Source organism: Hyperoodon ampullatus (genome assembly GCF_949752795.1).
Source record: "Hyperoodon ampullatus genome assembly, chromosome: 3".
Taxonomy (NCBI): Eukaryota; Metazoa; Chordata; class Mammalia; order Artiodactyla; family Ziphiidae; genus Hyperoodon; species Hyperoodon ampullatus.
This window is the reverse complement of record NC_136916.1, coordinates 151,208,276-151,233,639: the sequence shown is the minus strand read 5'-3', so window position 1 is coordinate 151,233,639 and position 25,364 is coordinate 151,208,276. Positions and strand designations below refer to the sequence as shown.

Sequence of the window (25,364 nt, the reverse complement as noted above, 5' to 3'; positions counted from 1 at the left end):
ACCTGGAGATGGTGTCAGTTCCCTGAGGTTAAAGGCTCAGTCCCACAAAACTGCTCTCACCCCTCCTCAGCTGCCAATTGCAAGTAATAGGTCCCCAGGGTACCCACAAGTTCTGTGTGATTTGGCAATAAATCCGAGGTTTCCACAACCCCCTCCTCAGGTTCAACTAATTTGCTAGAGCAGCTCGCAGAACTCAGGGAAACCCTTACATCAACTACCTTATTAAAGGAAATCACAAAGGATATAGAGGAACAGCCAGATGAAGAGATGCATGGGGCGAGGTCTGAGAGGGTCCCGACTACAGGAACTTCTGTCCCTATGGAGTTGGGGTGCATCACCCTGCCTGTGTGGTAGTGTTTGGCAACCTGGAAGCTCTCCAAACCCCATACTATTGGGATTTTCTGGCAGCTTCCTCACATAGGCATGATCAATTATTAACTCAGTTTCTGGCCCTGCTCTCCCCTGGAGAATGGGGCAAGACGGCTGAAAATTCCAAGCTTCTAATCATGGATTGGTCTTTCTGGTTACCAGTCCCCATCCAGGAGCCATCCAGGAGCCCACCCAGAGTCGCCTCGATAGAACAAAAGATGCTACTAGTGCTTTTATCAGTTAGGAATTTACAAGGGTTTAGGAGCTCTGTGCTGGAAGTTGGGAGAAAGGTACAGGCAGAGACCAGTACACATATTTCTTATCATTTCCACCTTCCATCATCAAGTCCATCTTGCAAATCCTGACACACATACATTCACACACATACACATAGTTTAAATGGCAAATAACAAGGTAATATAATGTTGCCAACATATAGTAGAATTATCTACTTCTGAAATACATAATGAAATGCTGCTCTAGGTCATGAAGAAACAGGTGAACATTCTAAAGGAATGGGAAATGTAGATTAAAAGGAATACAAATATTTTCCCAATAAGAGAGGGAAATATTCAACCTCACTAACAACAACAACAACAAACAAAGCACAACAATATGAGATTCTATTTTCAACCTATAAAATTTATAAAATTATAAAAATTAGACACACGCACACCTATACACACACATTACACCAGTACTGACAACATGGCTGTCTCATACAGTGTCTTTGATGGTGTAGTTGTTTCTGGTATGCATAGTAAAGGATCATGATACTGTTTAGAAGTTTGACCCAGTAATTTCCTTTCAAAGAATCTCTCTTAAATAATCAGTGACACACAAAGACTTATACATGTATATGTCCCTTCACCATAGGAACGGACTTTATAAAGAAAAACTATCAACAATGTCAAGGGCTAACAATAGGGGATTGATTAAATGAAGGGTTGTAGCACCAATCAATGGAATACATATCACTGTTTTTAAAAATTCATGTATTTGAAGAATATAATAACATGGTAAGAAAAACATCATACAATACTGAGGTAAAACGGATGTACACTTAATTGAGTAAAAACTCAATACACACAACAACAAGCCTAGAGGAAAATGGAAATACTCTAAAATGTTAAGTGTGCTAGTTTCTAGTGATTGGATTATATACAACTCCTTTTCTAGTGAATAATTTTCTCTATTTTCCAAGTTTTCTATGAATTTTTATTACTCTAGATTCAGAGAAAAAGAGATCCTATCAGTTAAGACCCATATCAAAAGCCACTATCACTCTGAATTCTTTTCTCATCTTCACATCATAGTATGTAGTTTCACTCTCCCCTCCAGAACATGTGCCTATGGTGTCTCTATTTCCCCTTTTCTTAGATCCTCCTACTCAAGAGAATTTAAAGAGGAAATCATCTTTGTGTCTTTTGAAATACATGGTCTACAATTTAACTTCGTCATTAATTGGCCCGCAAATTTCTGCTGCTTCTGCCTTTTATCACTCATGATCAGCATCTAGAGAAGACTGACACTCCAGCTTAATAGATGGCGCGATTCCTTCAAGTGTCACGGAAGACGCTGTTTACAGAAAGTAGCAGAAAGAGAGATAGAGAGGAAAGAGGAAGAGGAGGGCAAATCACATACACATTGTTAACAATCAAGGGAAGGAGTGTAGGCATTGAGTTGCCTGCCAGCTCCCACAAAACCATACTACTATGTCAAGGGTTTAAACACGGTTCCAGATCTACTCTTTCAACATCAGTGCCCTGAAATACCCCTACCCCCCCACTGCAAGTCCATGAACTCCCCTGAGAACTTAGGCAGGAGAAAGACGAGCCACTTCCTTTGCCTGTGGCTGGAGCTGCTGCCCTGCACAGGGCATGGACGGGCTCAAGAGAGAAGAAACTTGATGTGGGGAGCCGGGGCCCCAGCTCTAGAGGTACCATGCAGGTACTGAGTCTCAGTTTCCTCATCTGTAAAATAAAGATGACACCTGCCTCACAATGGTATAGAAGAAAAAAACAGCTGGCAAAACAAAAAGAGTTCTGTACTGTTTTTGAATTCGAGAAAAAACACCTGTCAGGAATTGCTTTACTGAAAAAGAAAGTTGAGGAACCGGAACACCATATCACAAATTAAGGTGTTTTTTATTTTAAACACATTAAGCTTTAGAAAAGTTTAGTAAGTTTAATATGGAACTATTTATATCAAGTGGTACAAAACTGAATCATTTATTTGCACGCTAATCATTATTAAAGTCACTTATGAAATTCATCTAAATGTTTTACCAGCTTTCCAAATAACTAGATCACAAAGGTCCATATGTGGAGACACAAAAATAACTTAAAATACACTTGCATGAGGAGAATGCTCACTCATTCAAGGAGAAGATATCAAAGAACTAAAAACATACTTGCTTTGAAAATTTTTAGTAACTTTTTTCATCGAAGTAGTTTTATAACTAGTATAGTAATTACAGCTAAGATGTTCATTTCCATTCTTAAATGAGAAACTCAGATCTGATAATATTTTTGATATTTTATATGCTTTTCTTCCACAGTAGGTAATCATTTATTTATAAATTAATTATTAAACAAAATCAATAATAAATTATTCAAATAATAACTGAGCCCCAATTGTGTACCAGGTATTACTCTTTTCCTTTCAGAGTTAAAGCCTTGTCAGTTATGTGTTGTTAGACACTAAAGGGCATGCTTTCTCCATCTGTTGTGTTTTCTGTAGAATCACTCCTCCCAAACAACTGAAAAAGTATGTAATTTATAAATATCTTGAAAATGTCTTGGTACATTCACTTTAATGCTGAAGTAATTATTAAAAAGAAAAAAACTACACATATACACTAATTGTGGCAGCTGTTCCCAGGATAAACGATTACAGCATTCCGGGGATTGTCCTCTTTCCCCCCCGCAAGTGTTTGTGGAAGAAAGTCTGGAGCTGCTGCCAAGCATCCACCTGGGCCCTGGCATGAGCCCTGGGCTCCCCTCCCCAGATGACAGGACTGCCCACCAAGGTGTGCAGGGAAGCCCGGCACATGGGGAAGTAAGGAGGCTCAATGTAGTGTCCCGCCCCTGGGTAACAGACGATCTGGGGCTTCGCCTTACTATGGGCCTGCAAGCGTTTAGAGGCCTCATTAGCATAGAATTCACTCTTCCAGTTGTGGTCATCCTGACCCACAAGGAACAGGAAGGCACACTCAGCCCTTTCCACAGGAATGAAGCTCTTCTGATCAGGTCCTTCCAAAGGGCTGTTCAGGACATCCAAAATGTCTGCTAGGCCATCTTTGGTCACCTTGAATCGACTTCGGCTGACACCCACAGGCGGCAGTGTCTCACCCTTGTAGTGTAAGGTTCCGCCGACACTGGCCACAGAGCCATTGATTATGACAGCCGCGGTGATGCCCTTCAGGAATGAGGCCATGGAGAGGCAGAGCTCGCCTCCTTTGGAAATCCCAAGCAGCCCTACCCCTGGGCCCTTTACCTGAGGAAAGGCCAAAGGGAAAAGGAGAATGAGTCCATGAACAGTGCAGTGTGGCGAGTAGCGCCTGGACTTGAGAGTCGGTTAGAACTGAGCGTGGATCTGGGCTCTCCCACTTATCAGGGTTTGCAGCCTTGGGATACTGACTTATCCTTCCTCTCTACCTTGCTTTCCACAATTTCTCCATCACCATTCCTGGTGTCTTCAACCATGTGGATGACAACTAAATACTTTGGCCTCTCAGTTCCTTGACCTCCAAACCTCCCATTATCTTTTTCTCTCCCCAACCTGAGACACACACTCCCATTGTCATAACCTAAACCAAGTCATCAATAAGTACATCATCTCCAAAATCTCAGCTTCAAGCATTCTACTCTCTAATCACCCTCTTATTTACCTCCAGTTTAGCAATTCTAGTACTGCCCACTCCCACCTCTTTGACACCCTGACTACCATTTTTTCCCTATCAGTACCTCTCTCATTTTCTCACTTCCCACCTCATCCAGCTTCGATTTCAAGCTTCGATTTCAAGCTTCATCGTTATTATCGCTCCCCTGCAAACACCCCTAACTCCCTTAATACCTCTCTCCCTTTGGTCCTACTCGCCAGAAAAGTGCTAACCTCAGTTAGCACCTGTTATTCACTTCCTCCAGGCCTGCATTTGTGCAAATGAACACTGCTGGAGAAAAAAATACATGCTTGATGTGCTTCCCTGGTGGTGGAGTGGTTAAGAATCCGCCTGCCAATGTAGGGGGCACGGGTTCGAGCCCTGGTCCAGTAAGATCCCACATGCCACGGAGCAACTAAGCCCGTGCGCCACAACTACTGAACCTGTGCTCTAGAGCCCATGCACCTCAACAAGAGAAGCCACCGCAATGAGAAGCCTGCGCACCGCAATGGAGTAGCCCCCACTTGCCACAACTAGAGAAAGCCTGCACGCAGCAACAAAGACCCAACGCAGCCAAAAATAAATAAATTAATTTAAAATATATATATATGCTCGTGCGGACAGATCTTACTTTCATGTCATGACCACAAATTTCAAATAAGCATCCATATTGCCCCTCAATCCTGCTTCCCTGATGTTTGCTTTCCACTTCTCCAAAAGGCCATTCCACCTTGTCTCCTACCTCTGTAAGCCCCTTTAACTCCTATTCCCCTTCACTAAAAATAGAAGCTATCAGGTAGGAACTTGTCCTCAACTTTCCCTTCCAAGTCTACTTAGTTCTACATGAATCAAGCTCTCCTCCTTCCCTCCTGTTTCCAAAGTATCTCTAATTCAAGGCCACCCTCTGCTTGTGCTTGGGATCCCATCTATTCTCATCCTCAGGGACTCTGCTCCTGCAATTACTTCCTCCTTCTCTCTCTCCTTCATAACATTCTTCTCTACTGGCTCATCCCCATCAGTGTACCGCAAGCTCTAGTACCTCTTACATTTTAATAACAATCCTTTGAGCTTAAATCCACTCTGCCCCAGTTTTCTACTCCCTTTCACAGCAAAACTTGTGGGAAACTTTGTAGTTATTTTCTTTCTTCATTTTCTACTCAATCCCCTCCAGGGTAATTTGGGTTTGCCCTATTCCAAAAGGACTCTTCTTGTCAATTACCAAACTCTTCTGTTACAAATGCCTTTTTATTGACCTCTCAACAGCACTTTTTTTTTTTTTTTTTTGGTCATGGTTTCTACAAGAGCACCCTTAACTGTTTTCAGCCACTTATTTCTCATAAAGATACTCGGAATGGGATATTACTGTCATCTCAACTTTTGAGAGGAAGAAACAGAGGCCCCAAGGTCATGAAGCTAGTTCAGTGGAAAAATCAAACCTCAAATTTAACTTTTCTCTATCAAACATATTGTGCTGGTTCCACTACACCCCATCACATTTTCTAAGAGCTCCAGCACTTCCATCCCCCTTGAGCTCTGATTGAATTATAAAATAAGCAAGGTCTATCCTCTAATCCTCTGATATCCTGAGCCCTCCAAACGCTCTTGTACTACCTAGGTTCTTTGTCACCAGGTTCTTCTTTAAAACTGAATCCTCCGCTCTCAGAGGGGCACATGGAGGAGAGGTTTATTAAACACAAACATTTAAACTAGAGACACTGATCTCCTTCCCCTTTTCCTCTACTTCCTGTGTCAAACCCAGGGTTCTCAATGTGTTTGGGCTTGTAATGAAATAGTATAAAATACTGGAATTTAAGATTCCATGATTCCAGCTAGGACATCTTTACTAGCAGGAAATCTAATATGGTAACATCTAATTGCATGGAAACTGTCTGGGAAAAGCGACTATGAAAGGTAATGTGTGTTGGGGGCAGGGAAGGGCTGTCATGAATTTGTCAAGTTCTGTGAAAACCAAGAGCATTTAAGAGAAGGAGAACTGATACGCAGAACATAAAAATTAGAGGAAGTTCCAACCTGAGGGTGATTAAGCAGGTAATTCATAGCTTCTTCAAAGTACTCCAGGTGGAGGTTCTCTATGCTCTTGGGGAGGTCTTCATAGTTATAATAAGCCAGAGCCATCACAGCAAAACCCTTCCCAGCCAGCAGACTAGCTCGATATTCCAGAAGGCCACGTCCAGTTCCAGAAATGTCCACAATCCCAGGAAAGGGTGCAGGTCCTTGGGAAGAAACAAAACACAAAACTAAACTATACTAAAACTCTTTGCAGTGGTGTCAAAAGCCATTTTTACCTATTTGGTGATGTCAAAGTTTTCTGTTGACAATCAGAAATGCTGAACGGCTCCGGTCTTCAAAGATCCAGACTGCAGAAATGCTGAACGGCTCTGGTCTTCAAAGATCCAGACTGTGGCATAGGCTAAACCCACATTCCCCACTATACCTGGGGCCTCAAAGCCCCACAGATTTTTACAAAGGGCATGTACTATTTTTGTGGTTAAAGATAATTTAAAGGGACTTCCCTGGTGGCGCATGGTTAAGAATCTACCTGCCAATGCAGGGGACATGGGTTCAAACCCTGGTCCAGGAAGATCCCACATGCCGCAGAACAACTAAGCCCATGCACCACAACTACTGAGCCTGTGCTCTAGAGCCTGCAATGAACACCCAATGCAGCCAAAACAACAACAACAACAAAGACTCAATTGGCAGGACTTCCCTGGTGGCCCAGTGGGTAAGACTCCGCATTCCCAATGCAGGGGGCCGGGATTCAATCCCTGGTCAGGGAACTAGATCCCGAATGCATGCCGCAACTAACAGTCCACATGCTGCAACTACGAAGTCTGCATGCCGCAAGAAAGATCCCAAGTGCCACAACTAAGACCCGACGCAACCAATAAATAAATAATTTTTAAAAAAAAAAGACTCAATTGCCAAAATTCGTACAAACCCTCCAAATACCTTGGCCAAAAGCATTGCCATTGGTCCTTCTAAATCTCAGATCCACCCCCTTTGGAACTCATAAACTCTCACCCTTTGAGATAGTCACAAGACATCCAATGCACCTGGCCCCTGCCTCTTTTGATTCACAGCTGATAAAAGGAGGTATATTTCATACTGTAAAGACCTAGTTGCTTCCATTAAAAATAATCATGCTTTGGTAGAGCAATCTTGTCACAGAGCAATCCCAGGAGATGAAGACCTTAAGCATCATACCTTGTATTCTGGAGATTTCCTCTTGAAAAAGACACCTCCAGAAAGACTTTTTTAACCCCACTGGGAAGGCCCCTTTCAAGTACTGCTTACCAACCCTTGTGCCGCCAAACTCCAGGGAACAGACTCTTCATTTACATGACACATCTAAACAAAGCACCAAACCCTCACTGGACCTCACATCATAGGATGACCTGAAAGTAAAGCATTCCCAGAATTGAAGCACATGACATCTGACCAGACAGCTTTGCTAAGATGTCAGGGCCAGTACTGTTAGAAAGTTCAGGATTCACATTAGTCTTTTCATCTGGACTATTAACTGACTCTGGATTCTTATCCAAATTCAGGGTAACTGAACTTGCAACCTCACATGCTATGCCACTAATAACACATTTGGTTACAAACATTTCTTTTAAGAATACTGTTTTAAAATGTCTTTGAAGTTTTGCTATCTTCATGAAGAGTTCATTAGCTGTTGCCTCATGTTTATGCCTGCACTGTACCTTCCTGAATGCACTTGGTTAATTGTTTTAGATGGACTGTGCCCTTGTTGTATTCGCTAGTCTATTTTGCTTTCCTGGCTGCTTTAAACGGGGACTTCCAGGAGGCATCCATGGCTCTGGGTTCGCCTCAGTAGGGAGAACTTTTCTCCCCAAAATCAGAATAAGTGCCAATAAATATTTGTTCAGTTGACTATCTTCAGGCCTAGGATCCTGGTTTAGAATCATCATACAATTTGGAATTGTCATGTTACTTTTGATTCTATACTTGTTTCCTGTCAAACCTCTGTAAAAATGATATATACCAAAAGAGATGATCTCTAGTTCTTAGGGCCTTGAGAAATATGGACTATAGATGGAAGGTTCCTGAAAGTTCTCCCTCCTACCCCTCCTTGTTACTCAAGTGTGACCTCAGTAGGTTTCCACTCTGTGCACTTTCCCTCTAACAAGGGACATGACACCCAGGAAAGGTCCTTCCTGACACAGAAGGACAAAACGCCACTCCACTGACTCTTGATCATCGATGGTTTTGGAGAAAGATCGTGATTAAAAGGGAGAAATGTGAAAACTAATAAAGGGAAACCACACTACAATGGAGTCAGAATTGGGGAGCTTTCCTGCAGTACCACTCCATGTCAATTATAGGAAGAATTGTCAATTACAGATCACAACAGAAAGATCATCAACAGGAAAGAACCATCAACTACAGGCCCCAACAGCAAAAGATGTAAATGGCCTCCCTGCCAAGAAACTGACTACCTCAGCAACTCAGCAATGAAAAATCACCATTATCCCAAACTCTCTTTTCTCTGATGGACTCTTGTTCAAAACAACCCCTCCCAGCTTCCTCCTTTTTCTCTATAAAATAGCGTTCTTCTCCTTGCTTTGTTGCACTTGCCTATGGTTTTAGCCGTAGCTTGCTTGTTCCAATGTGCAGTTCTCTGCTATTCCCAAATTAACCCATTTTTGTTAGTCAAATAACTAACTTTTATTTTTAAGGGCAACAGTGGGGATGCAAAATGATACAATCACTTTGGAAAACAGCTTACAATTTCTTATAAAGTTAAACATACACTTAGGTTATGACCCAGCAGTCTCACTGCCTGGTATTTACCCAAGAAAAATGAAAACTTGTGTTCACACAAAAACTGGGATGCAAGCGTTTCCAGTGACTTTATTCTTAATCTCCAAAGACTTGAAACCCAAATGTCCTCCAACTGGCGAAAGAATAAACAAACTCTGCCACATCCATCTAATGGGAAACTTCTAAGACACAAGAAGAAGGAACTACCAATATATGCAGCAACAGAAATGAATCTGAAATACATTATGCTAGACTCAAAAAGCTACCTACTGTGTATAAGTCTACTTATGTCACATTTTCACTATTTACATTAAAAGTTTGTATTTAATGTGCAAATTTTAAGGACTATTTATAAGGCAAATACTTTATACGCAGAACTTTAATAATTCAGTACTAACCATCAAAGCCCTGTCAGTACCTGTTCCCCTTCCCTCACTTTCCACTATTCTGAATTTTATCAATCTCTTGATTTTCTTTACAGTCTTACTACTGTAAGTATTCCTTAAATGGCATTTTGTTTATTTTGCCGATTTTTTGAATTTTATCTGAATGTAATGATACTGCATGTGTTCTTTGGGGACTTGATGTTTCCGTCAACACTGTTTTTGAGGTTCATCCATTTTGATTCTTGGTTTTTTTGTTTTGTTTTGTTTTGCGGTACGTGGGCCTCTCACTGCTGTGGCCTCTCCCATCGTGGAGCACAGGCTCTGGACACGCAGGCTCAGCGGCCGTGGCTCACGGGCCCAGCCGCTCCGCAGCATGTGGGATCCTCCCGGACCGGGGCACGAACCCGTATCCCCTGCATCGGCAGGCAGAGTCTCAACCACTGCGCCACCAGGGAAGCCCTGCTTCTTGGTTTTTAAAAAATATTTATTTTTGGCTGCGTGGGGTCTTAGTTGCTGTGGAATGCGGGCTTCGTTGACCTGTAGCATGTGGGATCTTAGTTCCCTCACCAGGGATCGAACCCACGTCCCCTGCATTGGAAGGCGGATTCTTAACCACTGGACCACCAGGGAAGTCCCTTGATTTTTGTGACTACAGTTCAATCACTTTTGTGCTATAAATATACCTCAATTTATTCATCAGTTTTATTGCTGATGGACATTTAGGCTGTTTCCAGTTGTTTTTGCTCTTACAAACATAAATACCTATTGGTGCACCAGGAGTAGAATGACAGTCAACTTTCTAAGTAAAAGCAATTTTTTCCAGAGTAGATGAATAATTGTGTTCCTCTTTTTTTTTTTTAATTTATTTTTGGCTACGTTGGGTCTTTGTTGCTGCTGGCGGGCTTTCTCTAGTTGCGGTGAGCAGGGGCTACTCTTTGCAGTGCATGGGCTTCTCAATGTGGTGGCGTCTCTTGTTGTGGAGCGCGGGCTTCAGTAGTTGTGGCTCACTGGCTCTAGAGTGCAGGCTCAGTAGTTGTGGTGCACAGGCTTAGTTGCTCGGCGGCATGTGGGATCTTCCCGGACCAGGGCTTGAACCCATGTCCCCTGAATTGGCAGGTGGATTCTTAACCACTGCGCCACCAGGGAAGCCCCAATTGTGTTCCTTTTAGCAGTGTATGGGAGTTCCTCTTCCTCCACATACTGGTCAAAAACTGGTAATGTTAGACTTCTAAATTTTGAGGGTGTTGAGTGTAGTGTTTAGTTTTACTTTGCATTTCCCTGATCCTAATCAGGATAAACATCTTTCAACTTTTTTATTGGCCTGTTGCTTTTTATGTAATGGTAAAATAAACCAATAATTCAGAAGATTTCCAGTGGATAGCAAGAGGCCTTCTTCCTGCATGGTAATTTTCTTAAATCTTAATATACTCCGGGAATTAGAAGCAAAGTTGTAAAACTGAGAAACTTTAGAAAGAAAACTTTAAAAACTGGAAACTCCTTTTACTTTTTTAAATTACAACTATCTTTACCCTTTCCTTGCGATGTCTTCGTTCTGACCTCTGTCTTGGAGCAGCAGAGCCACCTCCCCAGCCAGCCTTACGTTCCATTCTTGTCTCCTCGAAATTTTCAGGCCCCACAGACCTTCGGAATGTTGGGAGCTACCTACTTACTGCCTTTCTCTCTCACAGACAAGATAAACAGGGAGGAAGGGGGCTTACCCGGCGGCAAGAAGAGCGTGGCGCGCACCCGGCCCACGCGCACGGGCTCGCGCCGCACCCCCGGCGCCAGGAAGTCGCGCTCGTGCACCGCCCGGCCCAGGAGCCCTCCGGCCTCCGGGTCGTGGCCATCGAGCACCTCCAGCTCCACGGCGAAAGGCGTCTGCACGTCCCGCTTCACCAGCCGCAGCAAGGGCTTCTGGGGCTCCAGAGCCCAGAGGAGCCCCATGGGCTCGAGGCCCGTGAAGCTGCCGCCCAGCGCGGGCGCGCGCTCGAGGTCCAGCTGGCCGTGGGCATCGGCGCAGTAGCGCGCATGGGCTCGGAAGAGCGCGTCCTTCTCGTCGCGCAGGGACGCGCGCAGCGTGACCGGCTGCTCCGGGGCCAGGCCGCGCACGGCGATGCGCACCGGCTCGTCCCAGCGGCAGCGGCCCGCGGGCTCCAGCGTCACTGTCACCGCCATCCTGGCAGGGGCCCAAGAGTTTGGGTCACCGGTCCTCAGCTTTGTAGGCCCTGCCAACCGCGCCCAGGGTGTCGGGTCCCATCGACAGAGTCGGAAGGGTCGCAGGAGAGCCGGAAATGAGGCCACCATTTCTCGCCTTTTTCAGATCTCGGGTCAACTGAAGAGGACTGTGAAGAAAGTTAGAAACTAGTTAGAGTCCCTCTAGCGACAGGCTGCCTATCTGCAGCCTAAGGCCTAATGGGGCCGAGCATCCTGCTATAACTCTTTGGAGGGCCGCGAAGTCCTGCCAATCAGTGTCCGACCTTTAAAAGCAAGAGCGAAAGCAGACACACAGGAACTTTACGTTGGGAAGAATTTTCCTAGTTTTGCCTCTCAGAAGCTCTTTGGCTCGTGCAGCGTGGGCTGGACCGGGCTGCCCCTGAAGGAGCCTGGCACTTAACAAAGTGTCCAGTCTCCAAAATTAATGTAATAGGGCAGGGCGCGCCGGCCGGACGCCGGGGCCTCCATGATGTAGGAGCGTGCGGCCGCCGCCGCCTCCAGCAGCCAGCCGCCCGATTGGCTCCGACGCGGGCCCCGGGCCGACCGTGGCGACCCCGGTCTCTGCCCCCGCCCCCAGCCCAGCTGCTAAGGCAGACGGCAGCTGAGGCAGCGCCCGCCCCTCGGCGGGACCGAGCCCCTGAGCCTGCCCGGGATCCTGCGGTGGAGCGGGGCAGCGAGCAGCCCTTGGCGCGCAGCCGTTGCTGCACGCAGTTACCCTGGGCGACCGGTTACCGTGAGAACCCCAAAGCGGGAAGGTTAGAGAGGCGATTAGCGGTCCTGCTCCGCCAACTGTCCGACCGGCGGTGGTCCTCCAGCGGAGAGTGAGGTAAGAGGTGGATCAGATCCCGGCCTTCTCCCTGGGGCCCTCCAGGCCCTCCGCAGCCTCCTGCCAGCAAGTGCGCTGGGGAGCCCCAGGACAGGCTGGGGGCTGTGTCCTGTAGGGCTTCAGAGCCCTTGCCAAGGCTGCCCACTGGCGGTGCCCAGGCCTTGAGGCAGTGGTGAACCTCTCCCCCATGCCCGTCTCTGTGACCTAATGGCAGCGGTAGTCTGCCTGGGTCGCAGTCTGTGGGACCTGACCCCTGCCTTTTGGGCGGCCTGAGGAGCCTGAGGGCCAGTTGGGTCCTGGACGCCTTGCTCCCTCAGTGATGACGGCTGGGCAGGGTCTGGGGACCCGGCGCTGTGGGTGAAAGTTGTGCCTTGGGACTTTGCCCTTTCAGGCCGGAACAGAGAGTAACATTTGTTTGGTGGAGATTTATGAGAACATCGTGACCTGACCTTGACCTGACCTGACCTCAAGAACAAAGGATCTGGGACATCCCTGGTGGTCCAGTGGGTAAGACTCCCCGCTCCCAATGCAGGGGGCCGGGGTTCGATCCCTGGTCGGGGAACTAGATCCCGCAAGCATGCTGCAACTAGGACCCGGCGCAGACTAAATAAATACATAATTTTTTTTTTTAAAGGATCTAACATCAAGAAGTTTGCAACAACCACGCTCCCTCCACCCTTCCTATAAAAGGGCTTTGCTGAAAGCTTTAGGGGAGTTTGGGGTTTTTAAGGCATGAGCTACCAATCTCTTTGCATAGCCCTGCAATAAACCTTTCTCTGTTCCAAACTCCAACGTTTTGGTATTGTTTGGCCTCACTGTGCATCAGGCACAGGGACTTATGTTCGGTAACATTAATAGCCAGAGGAGTGGACTGGAATTGAGTTTTGTCACTTTGTTGCGTAATTCACACCAGCTAATAATAATCATAGGTCTTTTCTTTTAAAATGTGCACCATTAAAAAAAAAAAAAAAAAAAAAAAGGACCTCCCTGGCGGTCCAGTGGTTAAGACACTGCTCTTCCAATGCAGGGGGCATGAGTTCGATCCCTGTTAGGGGAAGTTTTCCATGCTGTGCGGCACGGCCAAAAAAACAATGAAAATAAAAATAAAATGTGCACCATGGTGTTTTGCTTGTATGTTATTTGTGTATTATGATTATTTTTCCACACCATTCCACAACTAAGGGGCCTGGCGTCTTACTAGCTGTGTGACCTCACTTTCATTCCTTATGGGTGTAAAAACAGCCAAATGAGGTAATAGTTGTTATTTTGTTATCTGGACTCTTATATTGCTCCATTTAGGCAAACGTTATCTCCCTCTCGCCCTGGACTGCTCACCTTTTCCCACTATTTCATAAGCCATGGGTTCCATCCAGTGGTGAATTTTTCTTCAAACTTAACTGCAGGCCCCTTCCAAGGCCCTGTACTTGATTTTACATTCATGAATTCATATCCTTTCTGTTGCAGTTGTTCAGTCAGAGACGAAAATGAGTCCAACACATGAGACGTATGCGTTAAAGCACAGTGGTAGAGGGCTGTTGCTCGCTCAGGCAAAACAGCAAAGCCCTCAGTCCACTATGGTGTATTTATTTAAGCTTTATCTAATACAAAAAGGTTCTTTTTAGCACAGGCTGCGTCGTCCTTGAACATCTAAGCAATGCACCTCCTTATTTTCTTATGTTCCCAATTATACCAAGGACATGCGTGGATCAGTGCCCAGAATAATCAGTACTGCTTGCAGTCCTGAAACATTCTCACGCACCCAGCTTGGTAGGTGAGCTGATTCTTGGGTCACGTCTCTTCTCATGTCCTCAGTTACCCTTCTACACCTTTCTATTAGAGAAACCTGCAAATTGTATAAGCTTCAAGCCCACAAAACCTGTGTTTGCCTTTGCTCCTAATAAGGCCACCCCCATGAGCTTCCCAGACAAGACTTTTTACCTAGTTTCAAATGTTCTCCTGTCCTGCTGGTCATTAATCTCGCAACTCCCTTTAGCTCTAATTACTTTTGTACTGGTTCTGTGGGATACTTCACAGTGTATTTTGTGCACAAGAGACTCAAGCTAAAGACGGTAAATAATAATAGCTAACTCTCGGGCTTCCCTGGTGGCGCAGTGGTTGAGAGTCCGCCTGCTGATGCGGGGGATGCGGGTTCGTGCCCCGGTCTGGGGGGATCCCACATGCCGCGGAGCGGCTGGGCCCGTGGGCCAGGGCCGCTGGGCCTGCGCGTCCGGAGCCTGTGCTCCACAACGGGAGAGGCCACAGCAGTGAGAGGCCCGCGTACCGCAAAAAAAATAAAAATAAAAAAAATAATAATAGCTAACTCTTAATCCTGACAAGAACCTTATGAGAAAATTAAGGCCCAGAGAGGTGAATTGATTTGCTGAAGATCACACAGCTAGAAAGTGGAAATGCTGGGATTTATACCTTTGCAATCCAATTCCAGAGCCTGTGCTCTGAACCATTATGCTTTGTCTCTCACATGATGATGTCCTAGTTGAGAAGATTTGGGAAACAGACATTCATATACTGTTGGTGGATATATACAGTGGTATGACCTTTTCAGAGCAACCTGGTTAAAAATATTTAAAAGATGCATTCTCTTTGACTCACAATTCCACTTCTAGAAACTTTGCCTAAATAAACATTCATAAATGTGTGTAAATATCTGGCTATAACAATGTTTACCGTATCGTTGTTTTAAGAGAGGAAAAAGAAACTAGCAATATAAATTTGGTTTAGTCAATTTAATTGTAATGCAGTAATACAACAGAAGAGATGTAGCCATTAAAAATGATGTAGCAGAAGAATATGATGAGGAAATTTTCATGACATTGAAAGCAGGTAGAGAACAGTTTGTAGAACTTAATATATATATATATATATATATATATATATATATATATATATATAAACATTAAAGAAAAAAAAAAAGACTAGTAGAAATCTACCCTAAACTGTTGTCTCTTAGGCTTTGGGGTATCATGAGTAGTTTTAATTTTCTTCTTTGTGCAGAATTTCTATCACCAAAAAACTCATGGCTTTTATAATTAAACAAGGTTGTTTTTTTTAAACTGTGGTAATATACAAAGATAAAATTTACCATTTTAAAATGCATAGTTACCTAAGTACATTCACATTGTTGTGCAACCTTTAAGTACATTCACATTGTTGTGCAACCTTTAACCCTATCTCCTTTTTCATCACCCAAACTGAAATTCTGTACCTATTAAACAACTCCTCATTCCTTCCTCTCCACCACAGCCCCTTGGACATCATTATTCCACTTTCTGTAGCTATTATTTGACTATTCTAAGTACCTTAGATAAGTGGAATCATACGGTATTTGTCCTTTTGCATCTGGCTTATTTCACTTTGCATAATGTCTTCCAGGTTCACCCATATATGTAGCATGTATCAGCATTTTATTCCTTTTTAAAGCTGAATAATATTCTATTGTATGTATATACCACATTTTGTTTATCCATTCATCCATCGACGGACGTTTAGGTTGCTTCCACCTTTTGGCTGTTGTGAATATGCTATGAGCATGGGCGTACAAACATCTGTATGAGCCTCTGCTTTCAATTCTTTGGGTATATACCCAGAAATGGAATTGCTGGATCACATGGTAATTTTAATTTCTTGAGGAACCTTAACCAGTGTTTTAATATTTAATTTTTTAATTCTTTCATTCATTTCATCTCACAGAACATGTCCTTTCACTCTTTTGTGAGGGACCCAGGGCCTGAGCACAAATTGAGCCCTGGCACTAAAGTTAGTGCTCAGGTTGGTCAGCAAGAGATGGTGACCACCTGAATAGCACAGCCCCAGATCAAGGAGACAGACAGAACTTTATGGCCAGAAATCTTCTTTACTGTCAGGACAAATTAGTTCATTTCACAAGGGGAAGCCTGAAGACCAGTATTCTGTAGGCCTGGAATTTTATTATTAAAAATATGACTTGGGCTTCCCTGGTGGCACAGTGGTTGAGAGTCCGCCTGCCGATGCAGGGGACACGGGTTCGTGCCCCGGTCTGGGAAGATCCCACATGCCGCGGAGCGGCTAGGCCCATGAGCCATGGCCGCTGAGCCTGCGCATCCAGAGCCTGTGCTCGGCAACAAGAGAGGCCACAACAGTGAGAGGCCCGCATACCGCAAAAAAGAAAAAAAAAAGGACTTGAAGAGTCCCCTTGTAAAAAAAATAGTGTTATTGGCTGACAACCTAGCCAGAATTTGGGAAGCAGGGGAGATGGAACTGAACTGTGTGAAGGAAGGCGATTAAGCAGGGGCAGAGATGAAAGGGGAATGGGAAAGGTCCCAGAGACACTCATTCTGCTTTACCGTTTGTTCCATCAACCTGGTGGTCTGGAGCATGCCAGAGCTGGGTGTTCATGTGTTCCCTTGCTCTGTCTCTTTCTCAGTAGGACTTATGAACGAATGGGGGGGGCCGGCGGGGGGGGACACTGAGCTGCATAGACCTAGAGGTTTATTTTTCAAAGGATGACCAAGAAATCCATTTTGCCACCAATCAGTAAATACAGTGCAACTTCCCAAAGCTCAATTTACAAAGAAGGAAATTTAATAAATAGCTGAAGATACCCCTGATTGAACCCATAGGTTCTGTGAGTAGCCTCATGGAATTCTAAAGAGGTGGTTGCCTAGTAACCAATATTAGCAGCTTTGGAACCTAAAACTAAGGAAGGTTTAAGATGGAAGAAGCTTGCTTCCCTTTGAAGACTGTGTGTGGGAAGCCACTTTGAAGGTAATTTCAAAACACTGCTGCTTCATCAGTATGTGAAAGGAGCTTATTAGCATCAGATGAATGATGAGAGGCAGACGGAAGTAGTTGAAAATATTTTGGATTAAGTGTCAAAGTGTCAGTGTGTTGCTTCAGGTACTAAGCAGTACTGTGATCTTAGTCACATGTCTGCTCTTCGGACCTTGGTTTTGAAACCTAATATAAAAGAGTTGTAACGGATTATCTTTATGGTAGCATTTCCAGAGTAATCTCATGAGACAGCATGAGTGGACTGTATGAGTGCATGGCAAAGAATGGGAATTAGAAAGTAGAGGGGAGGGAATTCCCTGGCAGTCCAGTGGTTAGGACTTTCACTGCTGTGGCCCAGGTTCAGTCCCTGATAGGGGAACTAAAATCCCCCAAGCCACTCAGCATGCCAAAAAAAAAAAGAAAGAAAGAAAAAAATAAGTAGAGGGGGAAAAAAATGAAGGGAACTTTCTGTTAAGAAAGAGGCAGCAGGGACCTCCCTGGTGGCGCACTGGTTAAGAATCCACCTGCCAATGCAGGGCACACGGGTTCGAGCCCTGGTCTGGGAGGATCCCACATGCCGCAGAGCAACTAAGCCCGCACGCCACAACTACTGAGCCTGCACACCACAACTACTGAAGCCCACGTGCCACAACTACTGAAGACTGCACACCTAGAGCTCATGCTCCGCAACAAGAGAAGCCACCGCAATGAGAAGCCCATGCACCGCAACAAAGAGTAGCCCCTGCTCGCCACAACTAGAGAAACGAAGATCCAACACAGCCAAAAAATAAATTAATTAATTAATTTTAAAAATACTTAACTTAAAAAAAAAAGAGGCAGCAGAGAGAGGGTATTTGAAATAAGCCAGGTTAAAAGGCTGTGTTCCCTGATTCCACTCTCCCTACTAACCAAACTTCCTTCACAAATCCGACAGATACATTTTGGAGATATGGTTTCTTTAAATTTAATGTGTATAAAAACCTCTGAGAGCTTGTTAAAATGCAGATCTCTAGGCTTCACTTGCAGCCTACTGAATCAATATTCTAGAGTGTGGGACACAGGAATCTGCATTTTAACAAACTCCTCAGGTGATCTTGATGCAGAAGGTCCTTTATCTAACAAGCACTGGCACAGAAGCTGACTGTCCCCTCTTGGGCCCTTCCTCAGAACTTCAGAATCTGTGGGTGTAGATCAGAGTGTATTACTTGTCTAAAACTCTCAGAAGATGGGACTTCCCTGGTGGTCCAGTGGGTAAGACTCCACACACCCAGTGCAGGGGGCCCGGATTCCATCCCTGGTCAGGGAACTAGATCCCGCATGCCGCAACTAAGAAGTCCACGTGCTGCAACTAAAATCCCGAGTGCTACAACTAAGAAGATCCCACATGCTGTGACGAAGACCACGCGTGGCGCAACTAAGACCCAGCGCAGCTCAAATAAATTAAATAAATAAATAAATATTTAAAAAAAAACCTCTCAAGATACTGTGCTAAGGTTTATAGCCTTTTCTTCTGTGGCAGTTTCCACTGCTTTAGTAACAGAAGGGAAAAAACAAGATATTTCTCCTTTCAGCATGTATTATTTAGCCCACTTCAACTATTTCTGCAGAATAAAGGCAACAGACCAGGGGGTGAGGGTAGGGGACTGGGAAGGTGAACAGAAGAGTGGAACTAAATTTGGAACCTCTGAGATAGCATCCATTTTGAGTCTGGATTTTTTTTTTTTTTTTTTAAGAAGATGTTGGGGGTAGGAGTTTATTTATTTATTTATTTTTGCTGTGTTGGGTCTTCGTTTCTGTGCGAGGGCTTTCTCTAGTTGTGGCAAGTGGGGACCACTCCTCATCGCGGTGCACGGGTCTCACTATCGCGGCCTCTCTTGTTGCGGAGCACAGGCTCCAGACGTGCAGGCTCAGTAGTTGTGGCTCACGGGCCTAGTTGCTCCACGGCAGGTGGGATCCTCCCAGCCCAGGGCTCAAACCCATGTCCCCTGCATTAGCAGGCAGATTCTCAACCACTGCGCCACCAGGGAAGCCCCGAGTCCGGATTTTTATATCAGGTGTTAACTGGACACATGTGGCATAAACCTTCCAGCCCCTCCTGCCTGTCTAGCCAAGTTCCTAGAAATGCAAGAGATAATCTGGTGGTTGCTGCTTACCAGATTACAGGGCCTGATCTGCAGTTATGCCAGGTTTGAATAACTGTAGGATGCAGTTTATTCAATTTCTCATGCTGTCAGTGCACAAAAGCACCTGGAACCTGCCACTCTGCTTTTGGTTCTTAAGGGCTATTTGTTGGGAGGGGACCCTGCCTCAATGTTAGTTCAAGTAACATTTAAGTTTGGATAATATGGAGCTTCCAAACTCTGTTTGTAGGTCTTTTCTTCCCTCTCTTAATTGCCTAGGGCCCCAGTATTCCTAAACTTTTCCCTAAGTGCCCAGTGCATCTACCTGTGGGGCCCCAGAGACTTGCCTTCTAAGGACAATACTCCAGGCTCTAAATCAATAACAATTCCTCACAGTTATGTAATACTTTGCGGCTTGCAGAGAACTTTCATACATGTTCCCTAATTTTGAGCTTCATATCAACACTATATTAGAACAGGTATCAGACTCTATTTTCAGATTGGCAAACTAAGGCAAACCAGGGATATTAAATCATTTAAATATGGCTGGGAAGTGCAGAACCTGGCCTGACACTTGTCTTCTGACTCTAGGTCCGTCCAGGACAGACCTCTTTTGACCAAACCTTAGAACATTTTGTCCTGTCCCAATTCCTTTACAAAAACATATCTATCATGTGTTTCATCCTTTTTCAACGAGCCATTATCTTAGATGATGATAACTATTCCTTGAGAATTTATAATAACTGATAATGATAACATGGTATTCTTTCTGTGCTGATAGCATTGTAACCAAAGATTCTGTATGTCACAGGCTAATGGGCATATATCTGGGGACATCCCAAATCATTCCATATAGGTAGTCATCTTAGGGTGAAACCAGTCCTCATTCTGTTTTTCAAGTGTTCAGGCTCAAAATGCCTCCTGACTTAGGAGCAAGGTACTGACACACTGATATGTTAAGAATAAGATGTTCTATTAGGCTATACACAAGGCAGGAGAATACTAATATTGTGTTCATCTCGCAGTTCATTTTCAACCAGTGAGAGTAGACACTGTTTAAAGAAAAGCAGGGCTTCCCTGGTGGCGCAGCGGTTGCGAGTCCGCCTGCCGATGCAGGGGACACGGGTTCGTGCCCCGGTCTGGGAGGATCCCACGTGCCGCGGAGCGGCTGGGCCCGTGAGCCACGGCCGCTGAGCCTGCGCGTCCGGAGCCTGTGCTCCGCAACGGGAGAGGCCACAGCAGTGAGAGGCCCGTGTACCGCAAAAAAAAAAAAAAAGAAAGAAAAGCAGCACCTTGTGACCACCCTCTAGCCTTGCCCTAATTTTTTGTCCGACTTTTAAAATACTCAGTGCCCGGTGGCCATGTTGCCTTCATGACTGTGAAGAGATGGAACAACTAAATCTAACCTTATGTGCAAAAATTCCTGGAGGGACATCACATTAATCATGTGTGACTTAATGTGAGTTAGGTCATTAATTCTGTCCTAGTGACATCTAGGTAAAAGCTGACCCTTAACAAAAAGACACACCAAAAGGACAGATTTCATACACAGAAGACAATGGAATAAAGCAAGCCCTAAAAAGAGAAGGTACTGTGCTGGGTGTTGTGAAAGAGAGAGAGAAGAGTCAGATCCAGGCTAAGGGGTACCCTGTGCACAGGGCAGGAAAGGCAGGAGTTGGCAGTAAGCACAACAGAATAATGGCCTCACCTTCATGCTTGGGGCAGAGGTTGGGGGGGACAGTGTCACCTGCCCCTGGGAATGGCAAGGCCAACAAAATGAGTGGTAGGGAGCCAAAGCCAGTGTGGCACGGAAGTTAAGTGCTCTGGGGTGGAATCTGGCAGCTGACTTTGAAGCCTGACTCTGCTACTTATGGCCTATGTGATCTGAAGTAATTTACCTACCTCTCTGAGCCTCAGCTTCTTCCCACAGGCAGTAAAGACCATAATATCATCCCAGTGTAAAGCCCTTAGCAAAGTACTCATAACTGTCAATTATCATTATTAGGCCAAGGAAGTGCTTCAGAAGGAAAAATTTTTAAAAAGCACTAACTCTAGGCATTTGTTCTCTACGGTGTTTTCCATGCTAGCTAAAACCTGGCAACAACTTGCCTGATAATTAAGAGCTAAGGTGATTTACCTATTTGATAAAATATTCTGTAGCTGTAGACCATTTTAACAATGAAGACTATGTAACAATATGGAAACGTACTGGGTGACTCTGAAGGACAACAGACTGGAGACGTGGTCCTTACGGTGCAGTTAAGGAGCCAAATGTTTAACGATGTGAGGTGTCACAGGGTTAAAAGTTAAAATAACTGGAATGTACTAGGAGTGATTTGTAAATCTGTGTATGACAGGGAGGCCTGGATAGGTCAAGAAAGCGTTACGGAGTAGGCAGGAATTGAGCTGGGCCTGGAAGGATGGACAGAATTTGTGTCAAGTATGGAAGAAAGTCTTCACATGGCACAGAAGGAAGATCTACTTGTGGAGGGAAGAACACTCGGAGAAGAGCTAGGAGAGTCGAGAGGAGAGGCTACATGTCAGGACAAGGTCATAAACTGGGGTCATACTCAGGGAGAACCCTGAATGCCAGGCTGAGTTGTCTGAACTTTACGCTGTAAGTTCTTTGAACAGGAAGAAAGCAACTTTTGGGGGAAAACTGGAAACGTGGGATACTGCTGAAAAGCAGTAATCCTTCATAAGGAGATGAGGGTCTGAGCTTTGGGACAAATGTGAGAACTGGAAGCAAAGGTCTGAACAAGGACCATTTCACATGTTGCAGCATTTCTTTCTTTTGTCTTTCTAATTCCCATGGCTTCCCCCCTCCCCTCCCTGTTCTCCAAGTTCTTTTCTTACTGACTGCTATGGGCTACCAATTTCTACTGACCTAGAGCTCTCACCAGTTCTTCCCATCCCCTTAACAGGTGCCTGGTCATGCCTCCAGGGCCTCCTCTGGACCAGGCAGTGTGGAAGGAAGCATTTGCTGGGAAACAATGACTAAGACCGAGAAGGGAAAGACCTTTCTCTCCCAGCGTTTCCGTCAGTCACTCCCCCCACGGCTGGGCTGGGGCATGGTTTTCTCCTACTTAAAACCAAGAAACAAGGAGGAGTGCGCCTCCATTTCCAGTGTGCCTCCAGTCTTCCACTCCAGCCTGCAGCACTGTGCAAACCTCAAGAACCAATATTTGAAACAGGCAGCTGCAAACCTCACCTTTTCTCAGGAGGTGGTGCAGCAGCGAGGGCTGGCCAGCATTCCTTATAGCCAAAACAGCTTTGACCATCTCTACGATGCAGACGGCATCATCCAGCCTCCCCAAGTCAGGAAGCCCCGAGCTGAGAAGCCCGTCAGCTTCAAGTTCTTGGATTTTTCAGGTCCCTCAACAAGGGTCACCTCCCAGGCTATGAAGACGGAAAGCTCTGCCAATCTTAAGAAGCTGAAGAAATCAAAGACAGCAAGCGCAGTCCAGGAAGCACCTGGTCCTCTCAATCTTCATCCAAGCAGGGAGCTAGACGTGCTGGATCTGTCACTTTCTCCAGATGTGAACCTGGAGGAGAGGGAAACCTGGCTTCCCCCTCCTGAGAAGGAGGCCAGAGCACAGCAGGCTGTCGTGCTGGAAAAGCTTAACAAGCGCACTGCCCGATGGATCCAGAACAAGCGTCCCCTGAGGCCTGGGGTGTCCCCCAGTAAGTGGCAGAGCTTCTTGCACCAGCAATACGACTGGAGCCACATCCGGGATGAGCTCACTTCCTCCAGCGACCTGGAGCTCTTGAAACAGCTGGAGGAAGAAGAGACAGCGGAATTTGAGGATCGAAGTGTCATTCTGCCAACCCAGGAGGAAAAGAAGCCAGAGCTGCTGCTTCCTGTCTATTATAGGTAGACTGGCTGGGGCCTCGGGCGCGCCTTTGAGAATCCCTGGCTCCCCTTCAAGGACTCCTGGGTGGCCTCACACTCCTTATTTCAGAACACACTGTCACATTAACCTCTTGTGTTTTCCACCACCAACCTGCTAAGATTGCCACAAAGTAAGGTTTCGCAACCTCAGCACTCCTGACGTGCTGGGCTGGATAATTCTTTGTTGTGGGGCTGGTCCTGTGCACTGTAGGATGTTTAGCAGCAGCCTACTGCATGCCAGTAGCACTCTCCAGGTATGACACCCAAAGATGTCTCCAGACATTGACACGTGTCCCTTTGAGGGACAAAGCTGCTCCCAGCTGAGAACCACTGCCTTTAAAGGAATGGATTCTCAGCCTTTCCCAGCAGACTGAGCCATTCTGCTGTTCCTGGTACTATCCAGGTGCTCCCAGAAACGAATCCATGGTGGGAGTGAGGAAGGCAGAGGCCTCATGAGGTTTGGTCCTGCCTCAGTCTGAATAAGGAGCCAGTGTGTCAACTGACTCGAAAGCTGACAGGCAGCAGGATAGAGACCTAAACAAGCTTAGAGAAGAGGATTACTGCATGTTTCTCACATTGCTTCCTTTTCATTTATAACTGGAAGGAAGACTGGAGCTATAACATCCCTGATTCCTAAAAGTGAACTAAAGATAAGTGGAAACATTTATTCATTTATTGGACAAATATAAATTGCATTGCCACCACTTTCCAGGCACTCTGCAAAGTGCTGGGAATACAATGTAAATGAAACCGACATGGACCTATCCTTTAAAGAGTTTACAGTCTGTCCACTAAATAACCACACACATAATAGGTAAAGTGAGGTAATGTAGGAGGTGGGTTCCCTTCCCCAAGTCCATGTACCCTCTAAGGGCACCAGTTTTAAAGCTACCTGTCCCCCCTTTTCTCCCCATGTCACTCATTCCAAGATTGCCCAATTCCTTGCCACAAGTGCAGACAGTTGAAAGCATGCCTGGCATCAATAAGACTGCTGAGGACGCTGATGGAAAGGGGAGCGTCTACCAGCCCCCAAGGCAGAGCCACTTCCGACAGGTGAATCCCCGAGCTGGAAAGTTTGCTTACTCCACAGACAACACCTTTGAACAGGAGATTTACTTTGGTATTGGACCTGGGGCCCTGTAGTGGGGGCCTAGGGGGACATGGAACAGGGAGGTGGAAGGTAGCTGGGGGATAAAACAGTCATGGGTGTGGATGAGAGGCCCTGGATGAACCAAGTGTTCATGTTGACACCTCCTGGTTACTAGCACATGAGGTTTTTTTTGGGTTTGTGGGGTGGAGGCCGGGGACAGGGGGTAGGTATCTGATAGGAAGGAAACTCTTCTTCCTCTTTCCCCTCTCTCTATCCCTTTATGTTTACTAAAGAGGTAGTGGAGGTAGCATTGCAAAGTAAGCAAGATTCAGCTTTGGGAACAACCTACCTCTTCTCTGTTCTCCCTTCTCTCACTGAGATAATTCCCCCAATGAGGTGCTATGTTGGAAAAAACAACCACAGGCTCTGGAGATCTGAGCTTAAATCCTGGCTTAGCCCCTTCCTACTAACCTTCAGCAAATTATATAAGCCGTCTGAGCCTTACATACCTTATTTGTAAAACAATATTAACAAAAATGCACTTTAAGTAGACAAGAAATATAGTGCTTCTTGCCCAATACCCATGAATGTCCACTACCTTCCCCTTCCATCCTGCTATCCTTTAGATGCCTGGGCTTCCAGGATACACAGTCTAGGATTGTACGTTCCAAGCTGTTTATTCTTCCCTACCCCCATCTTGTTCCAAAACTGCTTTCAACTGAAAGTCTTCTTAGAATGTTTAACAAAATTATTCAGACAAAGGTATTTATGACTGATAAGAGATGAATTAGGTAACCCTTCATTAGTATCTAGCTTTTCATAGGGGACAATGCCTGTAAGTTAGGTTCTGACTTGGCTTCCAGGCTTTTATGAGGCCACCAGGTCATACTTCCAAGCAACAGTCACCTTCAAGGGATGCCCCCAGAGCATGGTAGTCATGAGTCCTAGAGGCTTAGAGTAGGGCAAAAGGAAACTGGGTCTGATCCTGGTGACCAAAAACCCAGGAAG

At 45.4% G+C, this 25,364-nt stretch overlaps 2 protein-coding genes across 2 annotated transcripts in view; one reads left to right on the top strand and one right to left on the bottom strand.

Annotated features, from left to right (window-relative positions):
• Nucleotides 1–3,261: 3,261 nt before the first annotated feature.
• On the bottom strand, nt 3,262–11,751 carry LOC307050290 (acyl-coenzyme A thioesterase 1-like; the record flags this gene model as incomplete). Its single annotated transcript, XM_079700231.1, has 3 exons — nt 3,262–3,867; nt 6,284–6,486; nt 11,166–11,751. The coding sequence occupies 3 exons, from the start codon at nt 11,749–11,751 to the stop codon at nt 3,262–3,264; spliced, it is 1,395 nt and encodes a 464-aa protein (XP_079556357.1).
• A 10,601-nt stretch (nt 11,752–22,352) lies between these two features.
• Nucleotides 22,353–25,364, top strand: part of HEATR4 (HEAT repeat containing 4) — a gene marked incomplete at its 3' end in the record, with an annotated part of 35,154 nt that continues 32,142 nt past the window's right edge. The window contains 2 exon segments of the mRNA XM_079700228.1: nt 22,353–23,248; nt 24,196–24,386. Of these exon segments, the coding sequence (XP_079556354.1) occupies nt 22,368–23,248; nt 24,196–24,386 (1,072 nt within the window). The 5' untranslated portion in view covers nt 22,353–22,367.